We start from the raw sequence: 22339 nt of genomic DNA on the forward strand, positions 1-22339 counted from the left end.
CTAGCTGTGGGTTTACATTTACTGTGATGTTAACAGTTCAGGAGACACGAGCTGATAAATGATGCAGAAGAGTCTTTGTGTTGTGATCTTACGGTTACTTTAGCATTAGATGATGATTTGATGGCTGTAATTGTTGTGAATTTATTTTGGTCAACAGCTGTAGACGTCTCTGAATGACCTTTATAAAGGTTCAAATACTGTAGGTTAAATAAATCGATTTCAGAGGGTCTGACATTGGTCTAGAGGTCAGTCATATCTAACGGTATAACAATCACCCGACCTCTGACCTTTAGTGAATGAGATCACATGACCACAATCATCATTGATGTTACCAGAGCACAGATTATGAACGGACATGTTTATGAAGGAGTTGCTAACCTGTTAGTTAATGAGGTGTATAGTATGTTGATTTCGGCTGATACAGCAGCACTTTTCCTCAAACTAAATCTAAACCCTCACATCTGCCTGAAGATCTGCTCATAATTTCTCCTGTGTATTACTGCACTGCAATTACACATGATGCAATTACACAAGACGTTTGTCAGGAACCTCAGTGCAGCTGCGGAGAGACAAGATGGCACAAGATGAAATGAGACAAGACCAAAGATGATGAGACCAGAGACAATATGAGATGAGTTCAGACCAAATGAGATGAGACTAGACAAGATGAGACAAGACGAGGTGAGATGAGAGAAGAGACAAGAGCGGATATGATGAGAATAAGAAGAGACAAGACGAGACAAAACCAGATTATATTAGATGAGACTAGACAAGATGAGACAAGAGATGAGAAAAAATGAGACAAAAAGAGATGAGACAAGACAAAACAACACAACATGAGACAAGAGAAGATTAGACGAGACCAGATGAGATGAGAGTGAGAAGAGAGAAGATGAAACAACACAAGATTAATTGATACAAGGCAAGATGAGACTAGACAAGACCAGACTAGACAAGATGAGACGAGATGAGAATGAGAAGAGATAAAGCTAGACAAGATGAGACAAGACCAGACTAGAGACTAAACAAAAATGAGATGAGACAAGGCCAGACAACATGAGACGAGAGAAGATGAGACGAGACCAGATGAGATGAGAATGAGAAGAGACAAGTTGAAACTACACAAGATCAATTGATACAAGGCAAGATGAGACTAGACAAGACCAGACCAAACAAGATAAGACTAGACTAGACAAGATGAGACGAGACAACATGAGATGAGAATGAGAAGAGACGAGATGAAACTAGACAAGACGAGACAAGACCAGATTAGAGACTAGTCAAAAATGAGATGAGACAAGGCAAGACAACATGAGACGAGAGAAGATGAGACGAGACCACATGAGATGAGAATGAGTAGAGACAAGATGAAACTACACAAGATTAATTGATACAAGGCAAGATGAGACTAGAGATGAGCAAAGACTAGACCAGACTAGACTAAAAAAGATGAGACTAGACAAGATGAGACGAGACGATACGAGACGAGTCAAGACGACATGACATGAGATGAGAGAAGAAGAGACGAGAGCAGATCAGATGAGATGAGAAGAGACAAGATGAAACTAGACAAGACTAGATTGGATGAGACGAGACAAGGCAAGACAACATGAGATGAGAAAAGATGAGACGAGAGCAGATGGATAAGAATGAGAAAAGACAAGATGAAACTACACAAGATTAATTTAATCAAGTCAAGACTAGACATGAGAAAAGACCAGACAAGATGAGAAGTGATAAGACAAGACGAGACGAAATGAGACGAGATGAAATGAGACGAAATGAGATGAAATGAGATAAAATGAGACCAGACAAAATGAGACCAGACGAAAGGAAACCATACGAAATGAGATGAGACAAGATAAGACGAGAGAGTGAAGTTCTTTATCAGACAAGTCTGATCACTGAAGTCACTGATTTAAGATCAGATCCAAAACTAACAGCAATACAAACAAACACAACCCTTCATGTAGCGTTTATACAGAGAGCAGACACATCAATCAAACAAACATCTTCTTTCTAATAAATGGGTTGAAATAAAAACATTGTCCTTACAAAATCCTCTCCAGTGAAATACTTTAGATTTAAGCATACTGACTGACTGGTTTTGTGATGACTGATGTCGAGTGGACACGATTATCAGAAAGTCTAATAAGGCTAATAAACCATTAACTGTATAGACAACAAGTGATGAATAAAAGCTTTAATGACAGTAGCATCAACACAGACAGGGTAGTGTTTCAAGTTTCAAAACTGTGGTTTAGTAGAGATATAAAAGGTCAAAGCAGTAACACAGATCGGTAACACTTTCTGGTAAAACAAATCAGGTAAAAAAACCTCCAAAACCTACAGAGAAACACTTTAAATAAAGCTCAAGGCTTCTCAGATTTCTCTTTCTGCAGAAGTTCTTGTTTCTTATCCAGGTAAAGATTTTTCAGATAATCATCAGGTGCGATACCTTTGTCTCTCAGCTCCTCCATCACTTTCTCCAGTCGTGGGAGCGTCCGGGCACTCGACACTTTCCGGCCGGTGAGGTAAAGCGTGAATCGCTTAAAGTCCATCAGCTGACAGGAGTCCACCTCACACAAATTCTTCAACGCTTTGGCTTTTTCCATTTTAGGAAAAAACGTCAGGCCGGACATCCGCTCTAAATCAGACAAACTAACCTGAAACTCAGTCAGGTGACGGTCAAAGCCAATGGGAACGTTAGGAACCACAAACGCCCCGAGAGCCAACAAATCCTCAGATGACTCTTTCTGAACGAGAACGACTTTGTAGAGGTGAGTGGGAACAGCGACGTCGTCTTCTCCGATCAGCTGTGAAATGGGAATTTCAAATGTCAGCGAATGATTCCTGTCAAAAACTCCAGCATGGAGACGCACACACACACACAAACATATCCACTGATACACAATATATTAAACTATTACACATAACCACTTATAAAATAATATAATGAGATCATCTTTCATTTATATCAAGAGTTTAATAAAACCAGTCTTAAAGGGCAAGTACATTTGTGTCATTAGAGAAAGAAGTCTGCGATGATCTAAGGTGAAGAAATAATGACAGGAGAGTAATTTTGGGGGGGGGGGGGGGTTCGTCCTTTAAGTGTTTTCTGAGCTGTGTTTTCTTGATGTAAGTGTCTCTATTGAGTGTCACTGGAGCTGCTGTGAAATAAATGACAAGAGTGATGGGGCGGAGTTACAGACAGTAAAGCACCAATCAGAGATCGGCTGCAATCAGACACTGCCATTACGGCCCATCTATTCCTGCTGGAATGAGCCGTTAGCCTCTTATCTCGAGTGAGCCAATCAGACAGCAGAAAACAAACCCACCAAACCAAAGAGTTACAGCACCGTTATCACATCCATCAGCAACTTAAACCACCGATCAAAATGACAAAGCAATATTAGATTTGAGCACAGTAGCTATTTTCTAAATTCCCAAGAGATTCTGCCCGGCATATTCGGATAAGGCCGGATCCGGTGAGACGCGTATGCACGGAGACTCCCACTGTGTAGTTCAGAGCTGTCTGAGATCATTGACACCAAACCAAACGTCAGACGGTGAATTATAACCTGATTTAAACTAAATTACTGACCATAACATCTCTTATCTCTAACATTTACAACAGAACTACGATTCTTATATTATTTCTATTATATAAAAACATAAGTGATGGGATTTTTGGAGTAAATGTGTGTTTGTGTCTGCTGGTCACTAAATAGAGAAAGTGCAGGAGCGCCACCTACTGGATTATTATTGAGATGAAACCAATAACATTGTAGGTTGTTTGTGTCCTCCACTATCAGTTTAATCTTCTTCAAAAAATATTAATTCAGAGGTTAAAAACTCATTTGAAGCTTTTAGGCGTAAGACATTTGATTTAAAGGTCAAGAAAAATATTTAAGTAAAACCCTCAAGAGGCAATAAGGTCAGAGACGTCACCTGATAAGAGACGGTTTTCTTGCCGTTCTCATCCACCTGTGGCAGGTGTAGAGGTCCAGACACGATCCATACGTCACCAAACTTCTGTGTGAGATCTCTGCAGAACATCTCCAACCTTACAACACATCAGTTTAAATCAGATGAATACACACATACACAAAAAGCCTGTTAAGGACCGGTCACACTTTAATGATAACTATATGCACAGAGACGAGATGGCACAAGATGAGATGAGACAACATGAGACGAGACAAGATGGGAAGAGATGTGACAAGATTAGACAAGACAAGACAAGACTAGAGATGAGACCAAACCTGAGATCAGATGAGATTAGACAAGATGAGATGAGGCAAGATGAGAAGAGATGAGACAAGACAAGACTAGACTAGACTAGACTAGATGAGCCTGTAAAGGGCTATTTACACTTTAACAATAACTTTAACTCTATTAGTGTCTATATCACCGGACGATAAGAATAAACTTTATGCTAATCCGCTTGTGAAGCAGATGTCCTCAACACACTGTGTTTTGGGAACTCTAAACAGTGTTTTAAAGGGATTTTGTTCTGATAAACATGAAGGAAGATATTTTGAAAAATGTTTGTAACCAAATCGTCTGTGGACCCCATTCACTTCCATAGTAGGAAAAAAGAATACTATGGAAGTAAATGGGGTCCACGAACGGTTTGGTTACAAACATTTCTCAAAATATATTCTTTTGTGTTCATCAGAACAAAGACATTTATGAAAGTTTGTAACTACATGAGAATGAATAAATGACAGGATTTTCATTTTTGGGTGAACTATCCCTTTAATCGAGGGGGGCTGGGGTGGTCCTGGACCTCCTATAAGTATTTAGGGACCTTCTATAAAGCACAAAAATATAAATTAGGGGGTCCCCTGGTTTTTATTAAAATGAAAATACTACATACATTTTAAATTTGTTCTGCACTGCCACAAAGCGATACTGTCCATTATTTGTCCCAATTTTGCAATAAAATGAATCCAAAAGATTTCTGTCTGAAATAAAAGTAAACTCTCAAGTGCGCCTCACGCTGTTTTCTGGAGGAATTGACAGATTGTTAGATTTAGGATTGGATTAGAAGCTTTAAATAACATCTCAAACTATTATTTCACACCAATCTTAGTTGTAAAAATGGTTAGGGGTTGAGTTAAGGGTAATTTTTTTTTTTTTTTATTAAAACGTTCAAGGATTACATCTTACTTTGTGAATTGAAAGTATTACGTATTGAATTTCACATCACTGACCTCAGCAATGAGCTTCTGTGTTATCTGTCATTTTTAAATGCGCTTGAAGTTCAAATAGATTTGATTGGCTGTCAATGGTTTCTCGTTCATCAGTTGGGGAAACAATACTAAGAAAGTGATGGCAAGAATATCATTCATTGTATCTCTATCATTAATGTTGTGGTGTAAACTCTGCTATTCTCTTTAATATAAAACAATTTTTTAAACAATATTACAATAATTCTAATGTGAACACAAACCTGTTCCAGAAGCCGGCGTTGTTCTCATAGTTCTGTGGGACGATATTGGACAGATAAAACGTTTCTGCCATCGCTTGCTGTCGAGAAAGGAAATAAAAATATATTCAATATATTCACTATTAATAAATAAAATATATACATATGACATTATCAAGAGTACACATTGTGCAACACTTTTAACTTGACCTTTAATATCAAGTGTATTAAATAAAATATTTTAATTTCCAAGATGATCACAAACATTGGGCTTCATTTATAAAAAACTCAAAGTCATTGCTGTGTAGAGATCAGTTATAAATGCATTCTCATGAGGATTTGCGTAAGAATGATTTAACGATAGTTTGTCACAGTCGTTTAGTGTAGTGTGTTTTGGGTCTTACACCAGTGGGATTTAACTGTGTTCTATACATTATCAGTTGGTTTAATTGATGTTTCTATCTTTTCTAAGCCTTCAGTATAATGACTCTATAGATGTGAGCGCACCTCCGAGATTTTGTTGTCTCCCGCGGGCGCCATGTGTCCTCGTGACCAGCCGCTGCGCAGATAATCTTCATTCCTCGCCGTGAACACTTCAGGAATGTTCGGGTCCGGTTTGAATTTGCAGTGTTTTCTTTCGGCTTTACCTGCAGGGGAACCAGAATCAAATCACTGTACAGGGATCAGACACATCTGGAGATCAGACTTAACTAACTCACCCAACAGCCTCTGATCGGACAGGTGCTCTGCTACCCATCTGGGTATGCGGCGGGTCTGATCATATGACAGAATGTGATTGATGTAGTATCTGATCTCAGCACCGGTTTGAGGCAGACCGAAGCGTTGGATGATCTCGTGTGTTGAGTTCACTGGAGATCAGACATGCGCACTAAACATCATTCATTTGCGGAATTAATAATAACAATACATTTTGTTACTGTGGGTATTGCATTTGGGCTTTTACCTTAGCAAATGTCCGTACGATACAATATTTGTACTCATTTTATCACTGTATATAATAATATTATGTGTGTTATTAATTCAGTTTGTGTTACTGTGAACTTACCGCTCTCTGTTTCTTCCTGCTCGTGTTTATAAAGTTTCAGAGCCGCGATACATGATCCGGTACTAACGACAGAACCGAACACAAATCCGCCGATGAATCTCATTGACATCATGATCAGAACCTCAGCAGCACTTTGGATCAATGAGGTCAGATATCACAGCCAGCAGAATCAGACAAGACACAAAATAAAACACACGTGATGATGTGAAAGAAGAGCGCTGAAGAAGACACACGAGAGACTTTAATAACAGCGACACCCAGCGGTCACATCACAGAACTACACCTGAACAAACAACACAACTGTCTGTAACACAACTAAAACTACAGCTAAGTAGTGTACAGTCCTTGCAGAATCTGTTAAATTGTAAAATTCAAAAAACAAAACAAAAAACAAAAAAATGAAGAGGAGTGATACAAAGCTTTCAATGTATTTTATATGTAGTGCACAACACACAATAACTGAAATAATCCAGCTCAAAAGCTGCCATATCCTTGCTTCTTATAATGTAATAATTTTTTTACCTTGACAGTCAATGATTGTTTTCATTTTTTGTAAATGTTATAAATGAGTCTCTTCTTTGATCTGATCCATTAAACTGATTTTCATGATCTTCAGAAAATCCATCAGGTCCGGCACATTCTTTGCTTTTTCAGCATCTTCTGTATATTTGACCCACGTCTAACAAACACTGTATGATGTTAAGATTCATCTTTTCACATTGAGAACAATTGTGATACTCATTCACAACTACTACAATAAATACAAACATTCACTGATGCTCAAGAAGGCAACACGATACATTAAGAGCCAGGGGGATGTAAATTATACATAAAATTATACGTAAATTATATATAAAATAATAAATAATTATTTTGTTTAAAGATCTTTTTTTATTTATTTAGTAATGGCATTCAGACACTACCAAGAATTGACACACTTCTGTAAAGACAAAATAATGATTTACACCGATCATCTTGTTCAAAATTATTCACACACACAACTTAGAATTTTAGTCTTGTTTTTAGTACAAATATCTACAGTTTTTTAAATCAAGATGCATTTTCTTGATGAACAAAATTACACAGCAAAAAAATTATTTTCAAGAAAAAAAAATTCTTAGTATTGTTTTCAGTAAAAATATCTAAAAATTCTGAAATTAAGATGCTTTTTCTTGATGAGCAAAATGACCTTAAGAAAATAAGTCTAGTTTTTAGACAAAATGTATCAAATGTAAGTGAATTTGAGGATAAAACAAGCAAGAAAATCTGCCAATGGGGTAAGAAAAAAAATCTTCGACTAAACACTAAATTCAAGAAAAAAATACTTACCCCATTGTCAGATTTTTTTTGCTTGTTTTATGCACAAATCACCTAATTAGTATTGACAAAAAACATCATATTTAAGTGAATTTGTGCTTAAAACAAGCAAAAAATCTGCTTATGAGGTAAGCAAATCTTTCTTGAATTAAGTCATTTGTTTTCTTACCTCATTACCAGATTTATTTTTTGCTTGTTTTTTGAACAAATTCACTTAAATTGCATATAAAACTAGACTTATTTTCCTAGGTCATTTTGCTCTCCAAGAAAATGCATGATGCTTTAAGAATTTTTAGATATTTTTACTGAGAACAAGAAAAAAAATACTGAGTAAGACAGTACACCTGGCTCTTACACACACACACACACACACACACACACACACATACATATGCACGCACGCACGCACGCACACACATTAAAATGACAGGACAAATATAAAGATGACAAGATCCAGTGATGCTTTATCAGTATTTATTGTTTACTTTCATATACAAAAAGATAAAATTGAAATAAACCTCACTAGTTTTCTTTTCTCTAACAGTCAGGGTGTGGTTGTTTCACACTGGGCAAATACTACATTCATTCGGGTTTATTCTGGCACCAATGCAGAGTAGAAACAACCACATCCCAACATCTCCACAAATCTAGACCAAACTCTGGATACTGCCTTCTAGAATAACCACAGTAAAAAAAAGAAACCATGTTTCACTGCAAATTAAAGAACTATGTTACAATGATCATTCAAGAAAATCCTCAGTTCATTACAGCAATACGAGGGGTTGTGATCTGACCAGGGCATGAGATAGATATATAGATAGATCGATATATATATATCAGCACTTTAGCATTCTCTTCAGTCCAAAAACAACCAAAAGAAGGGATTTTACAGCAACAAGCTCCACTCTCTGTATACAGTATATCTCGTCTTATACAGATTTTTAGTATATTTATGTTAAAATCAGTAGTACACGTCATATCTGTTCTACAGGTTTAGCTACACTAGTAAAAGATAACCTACAACATGTACATTTCACATATTCTGGTAAAGAAACAGCATTTCAAATATCCCCTCTTGACAAGGCGTCTGAGAAAACCTCTCTCGTCTCGTGTGTTGTTTCTTAAGCACCCTTCATGCAAAAGTGTCTGAATCATTTCTACGGACTCATACGGGTTAAAGTCAAATCATTGAAGAATTAATAGAGCGGTTACATTATATATATACTGTAGTTGCTCATACACTATGGTATATTATAATACTTTAATGTAACTCTTAACATAATTCCTTCACAAACTACCGGCGTAATTCAGTTTTCTAAAACGAAACTTTCTTCTGACCCAAACAAACAAACTAAAATCATTTTTCTGAGTTGTGTCAGGTTATAATCGGTATAGTTGGAGAGCATCGGTTGGGTACTGAGAAAGCGGAGAGGAAAGAGGTTGTGTAGCTGTCAAGAGGTTCATCATACATGTCACACGATATAAAAAGAGGTTTGTGTTATGATAGTGTACTGACACGACTATCCAGCTAAGAAACACTGTTTCACAAGAGTTCTTCTGAGGTATCGGCTTCCTGAAAACCCGGACCAAAGATTGTGTCCAGTTACGGCTGGTCACTTTAGAGTTTCATATTTTATATAGATATATATATAGTTTCTGATATATATTTGATATAGCTTTTTCTGCAAGGTAAGATGAGAGGTGGAAGAGAAGATAATGACTGCATAACAGCGGTTGCTTCAATAATCTGACAACAGGCACATCAGAATCCCAGCCAGAGGTTAAGAACCTTCCTGATATTAAATATATCAAACATCTTTGCACTCCTAAACCAGCGAATTCACTTTCTGTCATCATTTACTGTTTACATTTATTTGTTCTGCTGAAGGAAAATGAAGATATTTTGAAGAATCTATAAAAGGAAAACATAATACTATGGAAGTAAATGGTGCCCCAGATCTGCAATGCAAAAATATAACTTTTTTTACATAGTATTTTTGTCTTGTTTTCAGTGGAAATATCTAAAAATTCTTAAATCAAAATGTTTTCTAGATGAGCAAAATGACCTAAGAAAATAAGTCTAGTTTTTAGACAAAAAATATATAATTTAAGTGAATTTATGCTTAAAACAAGTAAGTAAGCACAAATTATCTGCCAATGGGGTGAGAAAAAGTTTTTTTTACACTGCAAAAATTGATTTTCAAGAAAACTTTTCTCTAGTATTTTTGTCTTGTTTTCAGTAAAAATATCTAGATTTTTTTAGCTTTTTTATGCACAAAATCACTCAACTAGACTTATTTTCTTGGGTTGTTTTGCTCTTCAAGAAAAAATCATCTTAAATTTAAGAATTCTTTAGATATTTTTTTACTAAGAAAATATTTTCTTGAAAATCATTTTTTGCAGTGTATCGTTTAAGAAAAAAGTAAACTTATTTCTTATTTCTTTTTTTCTTACCCCATTGGCAGATTTATTTGTTTTTTTTAAGCTAAAATGTACTTAAATATTATATTTTTTTGTCTAAAAACTTTTTTCTTAGGTCATTTTGCTCATCAAGAAAATACATCTTGATTTAAGACAGTGGTTTTCAAACTGGGGGCCTTGAGATGGTGCCATGGGGGCCCCAGTTTTATGACATTTTATGAAATACATTAATTTATCATGAATTCTGTGTAATTAAACCTAAAAAAAAAATAAGGCTACTAACCAAAAGCACTACTTTTTTGTATAATTTAATATTTTTTTTATTAAAATGTTGAGTTTTAGAACAGTTTTTTGTCACAAATTTTCTTTGGGGAACCGCGAAGGAATGCACTGTACACAAGGGGGGCCACACGCTGATAAAGTTTGGGAACCACTGATTTAAGAAATGTTTGATATTTGTACTGAAAACAAGACAAAAATACTAAGTAATTAATTTTTGCAGCGTGTTTGCAACATTTTTCAGAATATCTTGATTTGTGTTGGGCAGAATAAAGACGTGTACAGGGTTTGGAGTAAATGATGACAGATTTTGTATTTTTCAGTGAACTATCCCCTTATTTAAACATCTCACAAAATCTGTCAAGAATATTTGGGTTGAATTTCATCTCAAAATCATTTAAAGGTAAAATGATAAATATATTTTGTATCTTAGAAATTTAGCTTACGTTTAAAACCAGTATAATGTTTGCATTGTGACATTTATGACCCTGACAAATTAAAAACATTTTATGATATTACAATAAATCATTTATATTAAAACATTAAAATGTTTTTATATGCAAAGTATAATTTCTTGAAATGAGGAGAAATATGACTCTGTATGTTCTTGACAGGTTTCATCAGATTTACACTTAAATAAACAACAAAACAAAAAAACCCTGGAGATCTCGTGTAAGAGCAGACGTGATGACATACTTGAGAAATACTGAGTGTTTTAGTGCATAATGAAGTGTTAAAGTGTATTGCATAAATCACATCTCATATGATCCAACAATGAGCTCTCGCTGGTCAATCCAGATAAAAATCTCCAAAAGACTGTCAGAAATATGATGCATATAAACTTAAAACATCCCTTTCATTCCCGCTGTCTATCAAGGAAAACTCAACAGAGCAGAAAGAGAAAATGAAAGATGATGAGAACACTGAGAATTTCTGCTTTTCAAGACTTAAAAACAAATCAACTCGTGTTAGAAATCAAACCCTTTGGTTATAAACTTGCAGATGTAAAAATGCAAGGAATTTGGCTACATATGTTATTTGAAATAAAACAAGATCAGTTCATTAAAACATAACAAACAGTTTCCATCCGTGTTATCAAATGATTTTGGTACTGTAGGTGGCCTGAAGGTTTCTATCAATGCCCGAGGATCTACAGAGAAAGAAACAAACACAAACTATTGCTGCAGATATTGCTTGCTACATATCAGAGCCAAGTTTGCAGAATCATCCAAACTTTCCTTCTTTCTAAAGTGGCATCCGTACCGTAGTAACCTGAAGAAAATACAATTTTCCTGAAAGTATCGATGGAAAGTGGATAAGAATATACAGTACTCGTACACTTCACTGGCCCAGACTTGGCAAAGCTTGGAAAAGGGGCGACACGGAAACATTTAAAAGTCATCTTGAGAACGCATGCTACATGCAGAAGAACGAGATTCACCACGGCATCTACACGTGATCTCACTGAACTGAAATCAGCCGAGGAACGTAAAGAACAATGCTGGAGCAGGAGAGCAAAGATAGTTTGAGAACATTCGGTCTCGCTCCTGGATTGTGATATATGGCACCATTCAAGAAAAACTTAAAGCTCTGAGGAAACAAGAAGCAACCGCTGCAATGCATTATGGGTACAGAGAGCAGAGAATGAAATGGCACTGTAGGGACACCAAACCTTTATTTGGCCCTAAAATAAAAGCTCGCTCCGTTTGAAACGCCTTTGAATCGAACGAGCCTGAATTCGCGTCGACGTCAAAATTTGGGCGAATGTAATTTGGTAAGGGTGAAGTGACGTCATCACTTAGCTTCACAGTAAATTCATAAGTCGGCTTTTGAAAATTTTGTCCCTCGTAACAAATTCAGAGGGTTACGTATAAAATTGTGCAAAAATGTTAAAAAAAGGGGCGATCCGTTTGAGTTTTTGGAAGAAGCGCCAAATAGTTAAGGTTCAATGTCCCATGACGCAAGCGTACAGGAAGATAGCTTAGCTTAGCTCGAATGAAGAACGATGCCCAGAAGTGTATACAGCTATTTACATCATGGGCTCCTTTCATTTATACAACAGAAACCTGCTAGCACTTCTTAAAAGATTTTGGACGTTTTTCACTATGTTTTTTTTTACTTCTCCAAAATGATTTCCCTATCATAAAATCCAACTTACACCAAAATATACTTACTACAACACAACTAACAAAATATATAACAGAAGTCATACACTTAGAAAATCTGAGGTATTTCTGGTCTGAGGTGGTCTGTGGTTTATGAACTTTTTTTTGTCATTTTACAACTAATTTTTTATTGTTTCGAGTTGCGTTTTTTTTTCGTCTCGGAAGCTTTTTTATTTCTGGTGAGGCGCGATCACATCTGAGGATGATGTTACTGAGGAGAAACCAGAAGCTATCAGCATATTTCATCCAAACAGCAGCACTTCTCTCTTGAATTATGGCATATGAAAATGTGGATTACAGTCTAAGACAAAATAAATATTATTCTTCTGTGTTCATTTTATCGTTTTCACAAAGTGAAAGTTATCAAATTTTTAGCCTCCAAATTGATATTGCAAGATGTTAAAATTCAGATTTGGTCCCCGTTATAAAAAGGTAATAAATGTAGGAACCCGACACATGAGCAGATCATACTTCACCCCCAAATCATACGAAAAAAAATAAGAAGTTCTGCATAAAGACTTAACAATTTATGCATTGTGATATTACTTTCTACTTTTAAAATTTTCTACACATTGTGATCATATTTGTTGTACTTATTATTTAAAAAAAATCATACTAACAATATTTTTAGTGCTGGGCAAAGATTAATCGTGATTACCCAATTTTGCTAATATATATTTTAAATGATATGTTATGCAAAAATTCACTTTTACTTTGTATGCGATTAATCCCGATTTATCTTTGCGTAGCACTAAATTATTATTTTTTACAATAACAAGAACAGGATGAGCATTACACAAAGAACAAGGTAAAGATTAATAATGTGTCACAATGCAAAAAATACTAATGGTCCTTCAAACAGGCTTCAATGTCTGTATGCAAAATATTATTTTATTATTTTTATCATTTGATGTTGAGGTGAAATATGAGTCGGACATGTTTCATGAAGTCTGAATCAGAGAGATGATTCTGCTCTGTACGATACGAGTCCATCAAAATCCAAAACACATGTCGCATTATAACAACAGATTACAGACAGAACAAACACACACACAAACGCACACACACACACACGCGCGCACGGTCTTGCATGTTTTGTTTTGATAATTAGTGTTGAGGGCACCATTATATTTCTGTCCTATTGATGATGTGGGAAAGGCAGTCATGGACCCCACAAACTCTTGACACAAAATACCTGAGAAAGGTTTACGCACCAAACTAAACGTTCTCGTCACCTCACATATTTCTATACGCAATCCGCTTAACATCATCCAGCGGAGAGATTTCAGCCAAATCCAAACTCATTTCAGTCACCAATTTCAATACCACAAAAAAAGAAAGAAATTCATCCAGTTGTCTTTTCCGTGTTCTTTGACACCCGTTAGTTCCGTAAAGACAAGTTTTCCGTAGTTTTGAATAGCACACACTGTCGGAAAGAGAAAACTAAAAAAGTGAATCCCACGAGGAATATCAATTGCGCGTGTAACAGTCATAACATGTTCCTCGTGGGTTTGCAGCAGTGTCGAATAAATCCACACGGTGATGTAATGGTCGGTCATCACAGGCGAGAGAAACAATCGAATGAAAAACCGAACGGCAGAAGCGAAACGTGGAGGTACCTGCACGGCCTGCATTCATTTGTCGGGACCTGAATGCGCGTCGAGACGTCCTCTCCGTTTGTATCTCTCAACGATAAAAATACAGTAGAGAAGGTGTGCTGGTAGTTGCTGATCCGATCAGGAAAATGAAAATAATAATAATAATAACCTTAAAAAAACGTTCGGATAAAATAGCAGCTGCTTCAATGTTACTGAGATTCACTGAGTTTGGAAAGACGAGGGTTGTTTCGTTTGCTTGCGCGTGACGTCGTGAATCAGATGCTGGACTCTTTGGGTGGCAGGTCCACGTTGGTGACGGACGTCACCATGGAAACCAGGCAGTCTGAGGTAGAGCCGCTGGTCGCGCGGCGAATCTGAGAGATGCGTTCCTCCACGCAACCCGCCGAAAGTCTGGCCTCCGCGTCGTGATCCCAGCACTCCTCTATCGTCTCGCACATCTGCGCCAGGCCCTGTTCAAGCGTAACAAACGAACGTCTTTAGACGCACGACAACGATCACGTGTCTTATACAACATTTAATGCTTTTACGACTCACAGAATGCTTTAACCAGGAGTCTTTAAACACCGGCCGCATCTTCTTATGAACCACCACCTCCTGTAGATCCTCCAGTGACGGATGCTGTCCGATCTCCTCCTCAAACGGCAACATGTACTCGTCTACAGGACCTACAGGAACACAGCACACAAATATTTCTGTAGATAAAGAGTCATTTTAATCACACCCTTTACAGAAGAGCTTGAGGGCCCAACAGGTGTAACGTCTCATCTTAAGGACTTAATCTACACACACTGAAATCATCAGCTCTCACCATCAGCGGCTTTACAGCGCGACGCAACCTCCCACAGCACCAGACCCATGGCGTACATGTCTATCCTCAGAAATGCATCTCGCTGAAAGTTGATCGCACCCTCCAGCACTTCAGGTGCCATGTACCGCCGCGTACCCACCTGACAGAAATAACGTCATACAACTAGCTTTACAATCACAACCTTCATGTTTTCTTCACAGTCATGAACATTTGGCTTCATTTTTTAATACAGTAGTCTATATAGTGTCTTTTTTCATCAGTCTATGGCAACAATGAGCTTTTAGAATATGAAATGTCCCACCTGACCATGTGTGTCTCCTGGAGGTTTACCAGGTTCAAACCGAACCGCCAGACCAAAATCCCCAATAACAGCTGTGAGATCTGCCTTCAACATCACATTTTTACTCTTGAAGTCTCTGTGAGTCAAATAATTTTGAGGGACTTGAGTTCAGTTTGAACATCACACTGTTCTTGTAGTCAGAAGCTGACGGTTAAAAGTCTCACCTGTGAGCTATGGCGGGTTTTGGACCTTCTCCTTTACACCTCAGCACGTCTTCATGAAGGTACGCGAGGCCGCACGCCATGGTTTCAGCGATGCGACACAAGTCGTTCCAACTCACCACGTTCCCCTTCAGATAATCTGACAGAGAACCCTGAAGATCACAGCATATATTTAACATTTATACACCAAAATTAAAATGTGATGAACCAAAACCATCACGTCTGGATCTCCTCACCCTCTCATGAAACTCTGTGATCAGCCAAAATTCAGTCTCCAGGTTTGATCCGCGTCTCTCAGAGCCGATGTAGTAGAGGATGTTATCGTGTTTCATGGCTGGCGTGGAGAAGATGTCTCGCTCGTTCTGCCATGACTGCTTATCCTGTGAGAAGACCCAAACATGACACTTCAAACACTAAAGCAACGTCAAAACAAATGTTTTTTGTCAAAGTGTTTTCTAGGTTCATGACAAAGCATAAGAAGGTTTTTGGGATAGACCTGGATGGGGAAAACCTTCACAGCTACATAATCATTCATCATCTGAGCCTTCCACACACAGCCGAAACGACCTCTGGCTTTAATCTCCAATAACTGTAGAGGTTTCAGTCCCACTATCGGTGAGGGAGGAGTTGGACCAGGATCCTAAAAACATGACACAAAATATTATCTTCATCTGTTTCAAAATATCAATAATACTGCATTAAAGATGAAATGATGACCACAGAACTGAATACATTTTAGTATTTATATTCTGTACTTGTATTTTTATACTGATTATTATTCCTGTGTGGAGTTACTTATATTGTATAATGCACCAATAACAGCGGACATGCAACTTTGTTATGCTTGCAAAATGACTTTAAAGATCTCCAAGTTGCACAAATGCAAAACTGATTACATTTACATCACCAATAATGAGATTATTCCCAATAATCAGAGCAAGGACTTAATCGCATGTTTTACGTTTACATGACTGGAGCTATAACCTCTTCAACTCCTGTTTACATAAATGAGGTGAAATATAATCAAAATATAGAAAAAAATCCCATTATAATCTCATTATGGAAATGTCGACATTGTGATGTCTTATTTCTATAACTCTTTCTTACAATCAAGGTGCATTGTGGTCTATGGAGCACTAATTAAGTGTACATGTAAAGTGCACACTTTAAAATTGGGCCGATTTACTAAAAGTGGATTTAAACGCAACCTTAAGCTAGGGCCACAACAAAAGATGTTTAAAATGTGCAGTGACGGACATAAAGAAATGTCATTAATACTGTCGCCCAAATGTGGCCCGATTATCTTTTGGTGTGTGCTGTGCTTAAGACAACACTAAAAACATTAAATGAACACTGACAATAAAACACCAGCAGGTGGCGCCACACAACAGAAAGTATAAACTGATTAAGCGAAGCAGTTTAACTATTGAGTACAAATGTGCTACACGAGGGGTTTCCTTATAGACACGTGTGTAAAAGGGACGAGCAGTGAAAAGAGAGAGAGAGAGAGAACGCAGTCTGACCTCACTGATGTCCACGTGTCCGTAGGGCGGCTTACGGTGCCGATACATCCAGAAGGCCAACAGCAGAGCCATGGAGAGCATGGTGATGGGCAGCAGAGAATATATCAGAACATTCAACAGAGACGGCATGAAGGGCGGAGCCTCGATTTCTGACCAAACAAAGAGAAAGACAGACAGAGAGAGAGACATGCACAAGATGAAAAAGTGCCATATCACATTTATATATAAACATCTTAAACATTATATGATTTAAGTGTTTGTGGTAAATATTACTTTGCTTGTCTCCATCAAATATTAAGAATGTCACAGATAGATGTACACACACATATAAGTGAGGCGCTGGCTCACCTGGACCGTCGATGACATCAGGAAGATGTGTGAAGCGCTCATTGCAGAAGTTTCCTTCACAGCAGCAGAAGAACACCTGAGGATTTTCCTCCGTGGCCACACAATCCTGCCTATAATAATAAAACCCAAACGAGGCCTTCATTAGATTCTGAGAGCACTAATGTGTGATTGGAGACTCAGTAAAGCTTTGTTTTCAAGCACCTGCTTAGACAACAAGAGCTCTCGGACAAAACGACTTAAAAAAACACATTCAATTTTCATCCCTGCAGGCATTCGGTCCTCTCAAAAACATCTCATTATAAAAGCGTCTGAATGATTTATTCCAGTCTGCTTTTAGTGCTCATAAAGAGAAAGACATTAGAGGAAAACTTTATCATTTACTCATCTTCATGAACCTCAAAGACCTTCATCTGTGGTCTGTTGTGGAGCTGTACTCACTATAGTTCACTATAAAAAATCTGTTTTGGGTTTATGAAACCTTGACAAACATTAGAAGTGGAGGTGTTACTAAAAACCTGAAGCTCTACACACGTGTTGACTGTTGAGTTTCACATCACATTTCACACATACACAAAGACTGAATGACCTCTAGCAGTTACATCATATGCAACCAGTGTTGGGAACGTTACTTTAAAAAAGTAATTAGTTATAGTTACTAATTACTTCTCACAAATAGTAACTGAGTTAGTAACTGCGTTACATTATTATAAAAGTAATTAATTACCAGGAAAAGTAATTACTGCGTTACTTAAAAAAAATGGTATATTTCAAATAACTTGAATTCCCCTTACAAAATTAAATATGTTAAATGACTAAAATGGATACTAAAGAGAAATCACAAATTTTGTGGCAGCATGTGACAATGTGAGGTGCTTTATTAGATCAGAATTACTTGCCACAGACGTGGAGAGACTTTTTCTTCATGGGCATAAGTTGCACATTAAACAAAAATTCTTGCCTTTCACCTCAACAATGGAAAAGTAGTGCTTTATACTTCGTGTTTGCGACCGCTACCTTTGAGCTAGTTGTACTTGCCATCGCCCTGTCGCCGGTGTTTTCGGAGTGATTGATGCGCGATGACCGGGCTGCATGTCAGTGCTTTGACATGGGGCACAGTCAGCAGCAGCACCGCTGCTCGTTGAGAAGAGAAAACGACGCATATTTTCATGTCAGTCTATAAAAGTCTCCAACCACGCCAGAAAAGATAGCTAGATTTGTCCTATAAAGTCGCTAAAGTGATAGAAAGTTGCTAAATCTAGCGACAAAGTGACCAAGTTGCTCAGACTTTTTAACACTGCTGCTCGCTCCTCTAACTTGGACTGCGCGTGTGGGTGGGCCTTTTTGTGAACTCTGCCTCTGGTTGGCTACCGATGGAAATTAAGCCAATCATCATCCGTTATGTTTCTCACAACACACACAAGAGAAAAACAGGGTTTGGCTGAGAGAGTGAGCATACACGGCTGAATATCACTACAGTAAGATCAATTTTAGTAACACGCAGCATTTTAATGGCAGTAACGATAACGGCGTTATAACGGGGGAAACAGTAATTTATTTGATTACTCATTACTGAAAAAAATAACGCAGTTACTAACGCCAATTACTTATAACGCCGTTATTCCCATCACTGTATGCAACACATCTCTAATATCAGTTACATATGTAACACATATCTATACACTCACCTAAAGGATTATTAGGAACACCATACTAAGACTGTGTTTGTACCCCTTTCACCTTCAGAACTGCTTTAATTCTACATGGCATTGATTCAACAAGGTGCTGAAAGCATTCTTTAGAAATGTTGGCCCATATTGATAGGATAGCATCTTGCAGTTAATGGAGATTTGTGGGATGCACATTCACAGCTCCCGTTCCACCACATCCCAAAGATGCTCTATTAGGTTGAGATCTGGTGACTGTGAACATGACTCATTGTCATGTTCAAGAAACCAATTTGAAATGATTTGAGCTTTGTGACATGGTGCATTATCCTGCTGGAAGTAGCCATCAGAGGATGGGTACATGGTGATCATAAAGAGATGGTCATGGTCAGAAACAATGCTCACACTAAAGTGTGCCAAGAAAAACATCCCCCACACCATTACACCACCACCAGCAGCCTGCACAGTGGTAACAAGGCATGATGGATCCATGTTCCCATTCTGTTTACGCAAAATTCTGACTCTACCATCTGAATAACTCAACAGAAATCGAGACTCATCAGACCAGGCAACATTTTTCCAGTCTTCAACTGTTCAATTTTGGTGAGCTTGTGCAAATTGTAGCCTCTTTTTCCTATTTGTAGTGGAGATAAGTGGTACCCGGTGGGGTCTTCGGTTTTAGCCCATCCGCCTCAAGGTTGTGCGTGTTGTGGATTCACAAATGCTTTGCTGCATACCTCGGTTGTAACGAGTGGTTATTTCAGTCAAAGTTGCTCTTCTATCAGCTTGAATCAGTCGGCCCATTCTCCTCTGACCTCTAGCATCAACAAGGTATTTTCACCCACAGAACTGTCGCATACTGGATGTTTTTCCCTTTTCACACCATTCTTTGTAAACCCTAGAAATGGTTGTGCGTCAAAATCCCAGTAACTGAGCAGATTGTGAAATACTCAGACCGGCCCGTCTGGCACCAACAACCATGCCACGCTCAGATTTTCTTAAATCACCTTTCATTCCCATTCTGACATTCCGTTTGGAGTTCAGGAGATTGTCTTGACCAGGACCACACCCCTAAATGCATTGAAGCAACTGCCATGTGATTGGTTGATTAGATAATTGCATTAATGAGAAATTGAACAGGTGTTCCTAATAACCCTTTAGGTGAGTGTATATCAGTTACATATGTAACACATTTCTGACTTTAACAGATTTCTGATCAGTTATATATGTAACACATCTCTAATATCACAATCCATCTCAGAGTGAAATATATTCATGCCGTGAGATCAGTACGACAGTCTTGAACTCTGGGTGATCACTGACATATGAAATGTAAACATCAGAGATTTCATGAGAACAACAATAGCATCCAAAGCAGTCTTACTGCTGAATCTCTTTAGAGCTCACAGAGTTTATTTTCTTAGAAAGCAGCAGAAATAATCCATTAAATGATGTAACAGAGCTGCAAAACCCCCCTAACTCTGTAACCTGATGATAGCATTCAGATACTGAACCCATCAACACCACCGCTGTCTGAGCCAGACTGAAATCTGCTTTCATATCAATGAACCCAGAGCTGGAAGCTTGGAAATGTAATAATATATCAAGGTATTTCAATTGAAATTTAAGACATTACCCTCGAGGACACAAATATCAAAGGGCACAAAATCCCTCCTGTTCATTTACCCATCTCTTTCCATAAACACCTACCAGGAACATGTTAAAATCCCTTGATTTAAAATAAAAACCTCTTTTCTCTTCCCTTCTTCTAATAGGTTTGGGTTAGCAATTTTTGAAACTTTCTAGCTTTGCGTTGCACTTCTTCATAATATTGCCTCCATAGGATTCATCACTTTACCATTTTCCTTATTTTTGTAAATTGCTTAGGATAAATGTGTCTGCATTCAAATACTAATCTACAGTCCTTCTAATACTCACAACTAGTGATTCTGCATAGGCTCATTAGGGGAAGATTTGTAGTAATGGAATGATGGAGATGTTGTAATAATAATGTTTGATAATGAATGAGGTGACTGACCTGTCATAACAGTTAAAGTCATCGAGCCAGCAGCCCTTCCTCACCAGCTCAATACTTCCCGAGTTATTCCTCCATGATGCGTAACAGTGAGAGCGTTTGTCTTTCTCATCCTCACATCGCTCCACACCGCTGCGATTCGTCTTCTCAATCTCCCAGTTGACGTTGAAGTACAAACATTCACTGGTCTCCACCTCACCATGGCTGGGTCCTGCAAGGACACAAGAGGACATCACTTTATAAGAGACACTACATCAGGAGATGACATTCAGAGCTTCCAAAATTTCAAAAAAGTTTTATTACTGAATCAAAACGAAAAGCAGGCCATTAAATGTTTTAACATTAGATGTTTGAACTCATCTCATGGAGAACATGATGACAATATTATCAGCATTTAGGAAAGCAAAATTCCAGAAATTTTAATGGCTGAAAACTTTCCATGGAAATTAACTAAGAATTTAAAAAAAGCAAAGTTGCCTATAACAGGAAAATTACATTTAGTTAAAAAATCTTGCAGCATCATGTTGTTTAAAACAACAAGATTTCATGCTATTTCTACCCTGCACATTCACATGCACACAGCACAATTGATTTCTCAGAGGAATTAAATCCCGGCTTGATGATCGCATTAATAAAAAGTTAAAATAAAAATAACAGATTTATTAAAACAAAGAACAATATTTAAAATAAAAATCCTTTGCAACAATTCACACTACCTCACTACATGTCATATTTAAAATTTGTATTATCTTGCATGCATGTCAGCTTATGACCAAACAAACTGTTTATTTTATGTTTGTGTATGATAAAGTTTATAAATTCCCATAAATTCCCAAAAAGTTTCCAATTTAAAATATTCCTAAATTCCACAGATTAAGTTCCCATGAACATTTACTGAAAACTTTCTGCCCATTTGCAACCCTATCAGCTTCTAGATGTGTTTTAGATGGTTCAGTGTTCCTCATCCAGCAGACATGAACTACATCTGAACATGTGCTACTGTAAACAAAGAGCCTGGGAGATCAGTCTATCAAAACAACACTTCATCCAGTGTTCAATGACTACTAATACAAACACAGAGAGAGAACTTTAACATCCACAAATGCAGAAGATACACAATGAGATCTTTCAATAAAGCAGACGAGCGTACAGAACAGCA

At 37.5% G+C, this 22339-nt stretch overlaps 2 protein-coding genes across 2 annotated transcripts in view; both read right to left on the reverse strand.

The window, feature by feature from the left end:
• Positions 1-2188: 2188 nt before the first annotated feature.
• On the reverse strand, positions 2189-6751 carry LOC135740606 (nuclease EXOG, mitochondrial-like). Its single transcript, XM_065259065.2, has 6 exons — positions 6501-6751; positions 6154-6303; positions 5942-6081; positions 5459-5535; positions 3952-4066; positions 2189-2816 (listed from the first exon to the last, which is right to left on the reverse strand). Exons 1-6 carry the CDS (start codon positions 6610-6612, stop codon positions 2373-2375), a joined length of 1038 nt encoding a protein of 345 aa, XP_065115137.1. The 5' UTR covers positions 6613-6751; the 3' UTR covers positions 2189-2372.
• Positions 6752-8277: 1526 nt separating this feature from the next.
• The window catches only part of acvr2ba (activin A receptor type 2Ba), a 40320-nt gene continuing 26258 nt past the window's right edge, over positions 8278-22339 (reverse strand). The window contains exons 2-11 of the mRNA XM_065258920.2: positions 21184-21391; positions 17482-17591; positions 17134-17282; positions 16107-16250; positions 15847-15990; positions 15614-15762; positions 15411-15525; positions 15110-15248; positions 14836-14966; positions 8278-14750 (exon numbers count right to left, since the gene is read on the reverse strand). Of these exons, the coding sequence (XP_065114992.1) occupies positions 14556-14750; positions 14836-14966; positions 15110-15248; positions 15411-15525; positions 15614-15762; positions 15847-15990; positions 16107-16250; positions 17134-17282; positions 17482-17591; positions 21184-21391 (1484 nt within the window). The 3' untranslated portion in view covers positions 8278-14555. The remainder of the gene's footprint in view (positions 14751-14835; positions 14967-15109; positions 15249-15410; positions 15526-15613; positions 15763-15846; positions 15991-16106; positions 16251-17133; positions 17283-17481; positions 17592-21183; positions 21392-22339) is intronic.

Source organism: Paramisgurnus dabryanus, chromosome 22 (genome assembly GCF_030506205.2).
Source record: "Paramisgurnus dabryanus chromosome 22, PD_genome_1.1, whole genome shotgun sequence".
NCBI classification, from domain to species: domain Eukaryota; kingdom Metazoa; phylum Chordata; class Actinopteri; order Cypriniformes; family Cobitidae; genus Paramisgurnus; species Paramisgurnus dabryanus.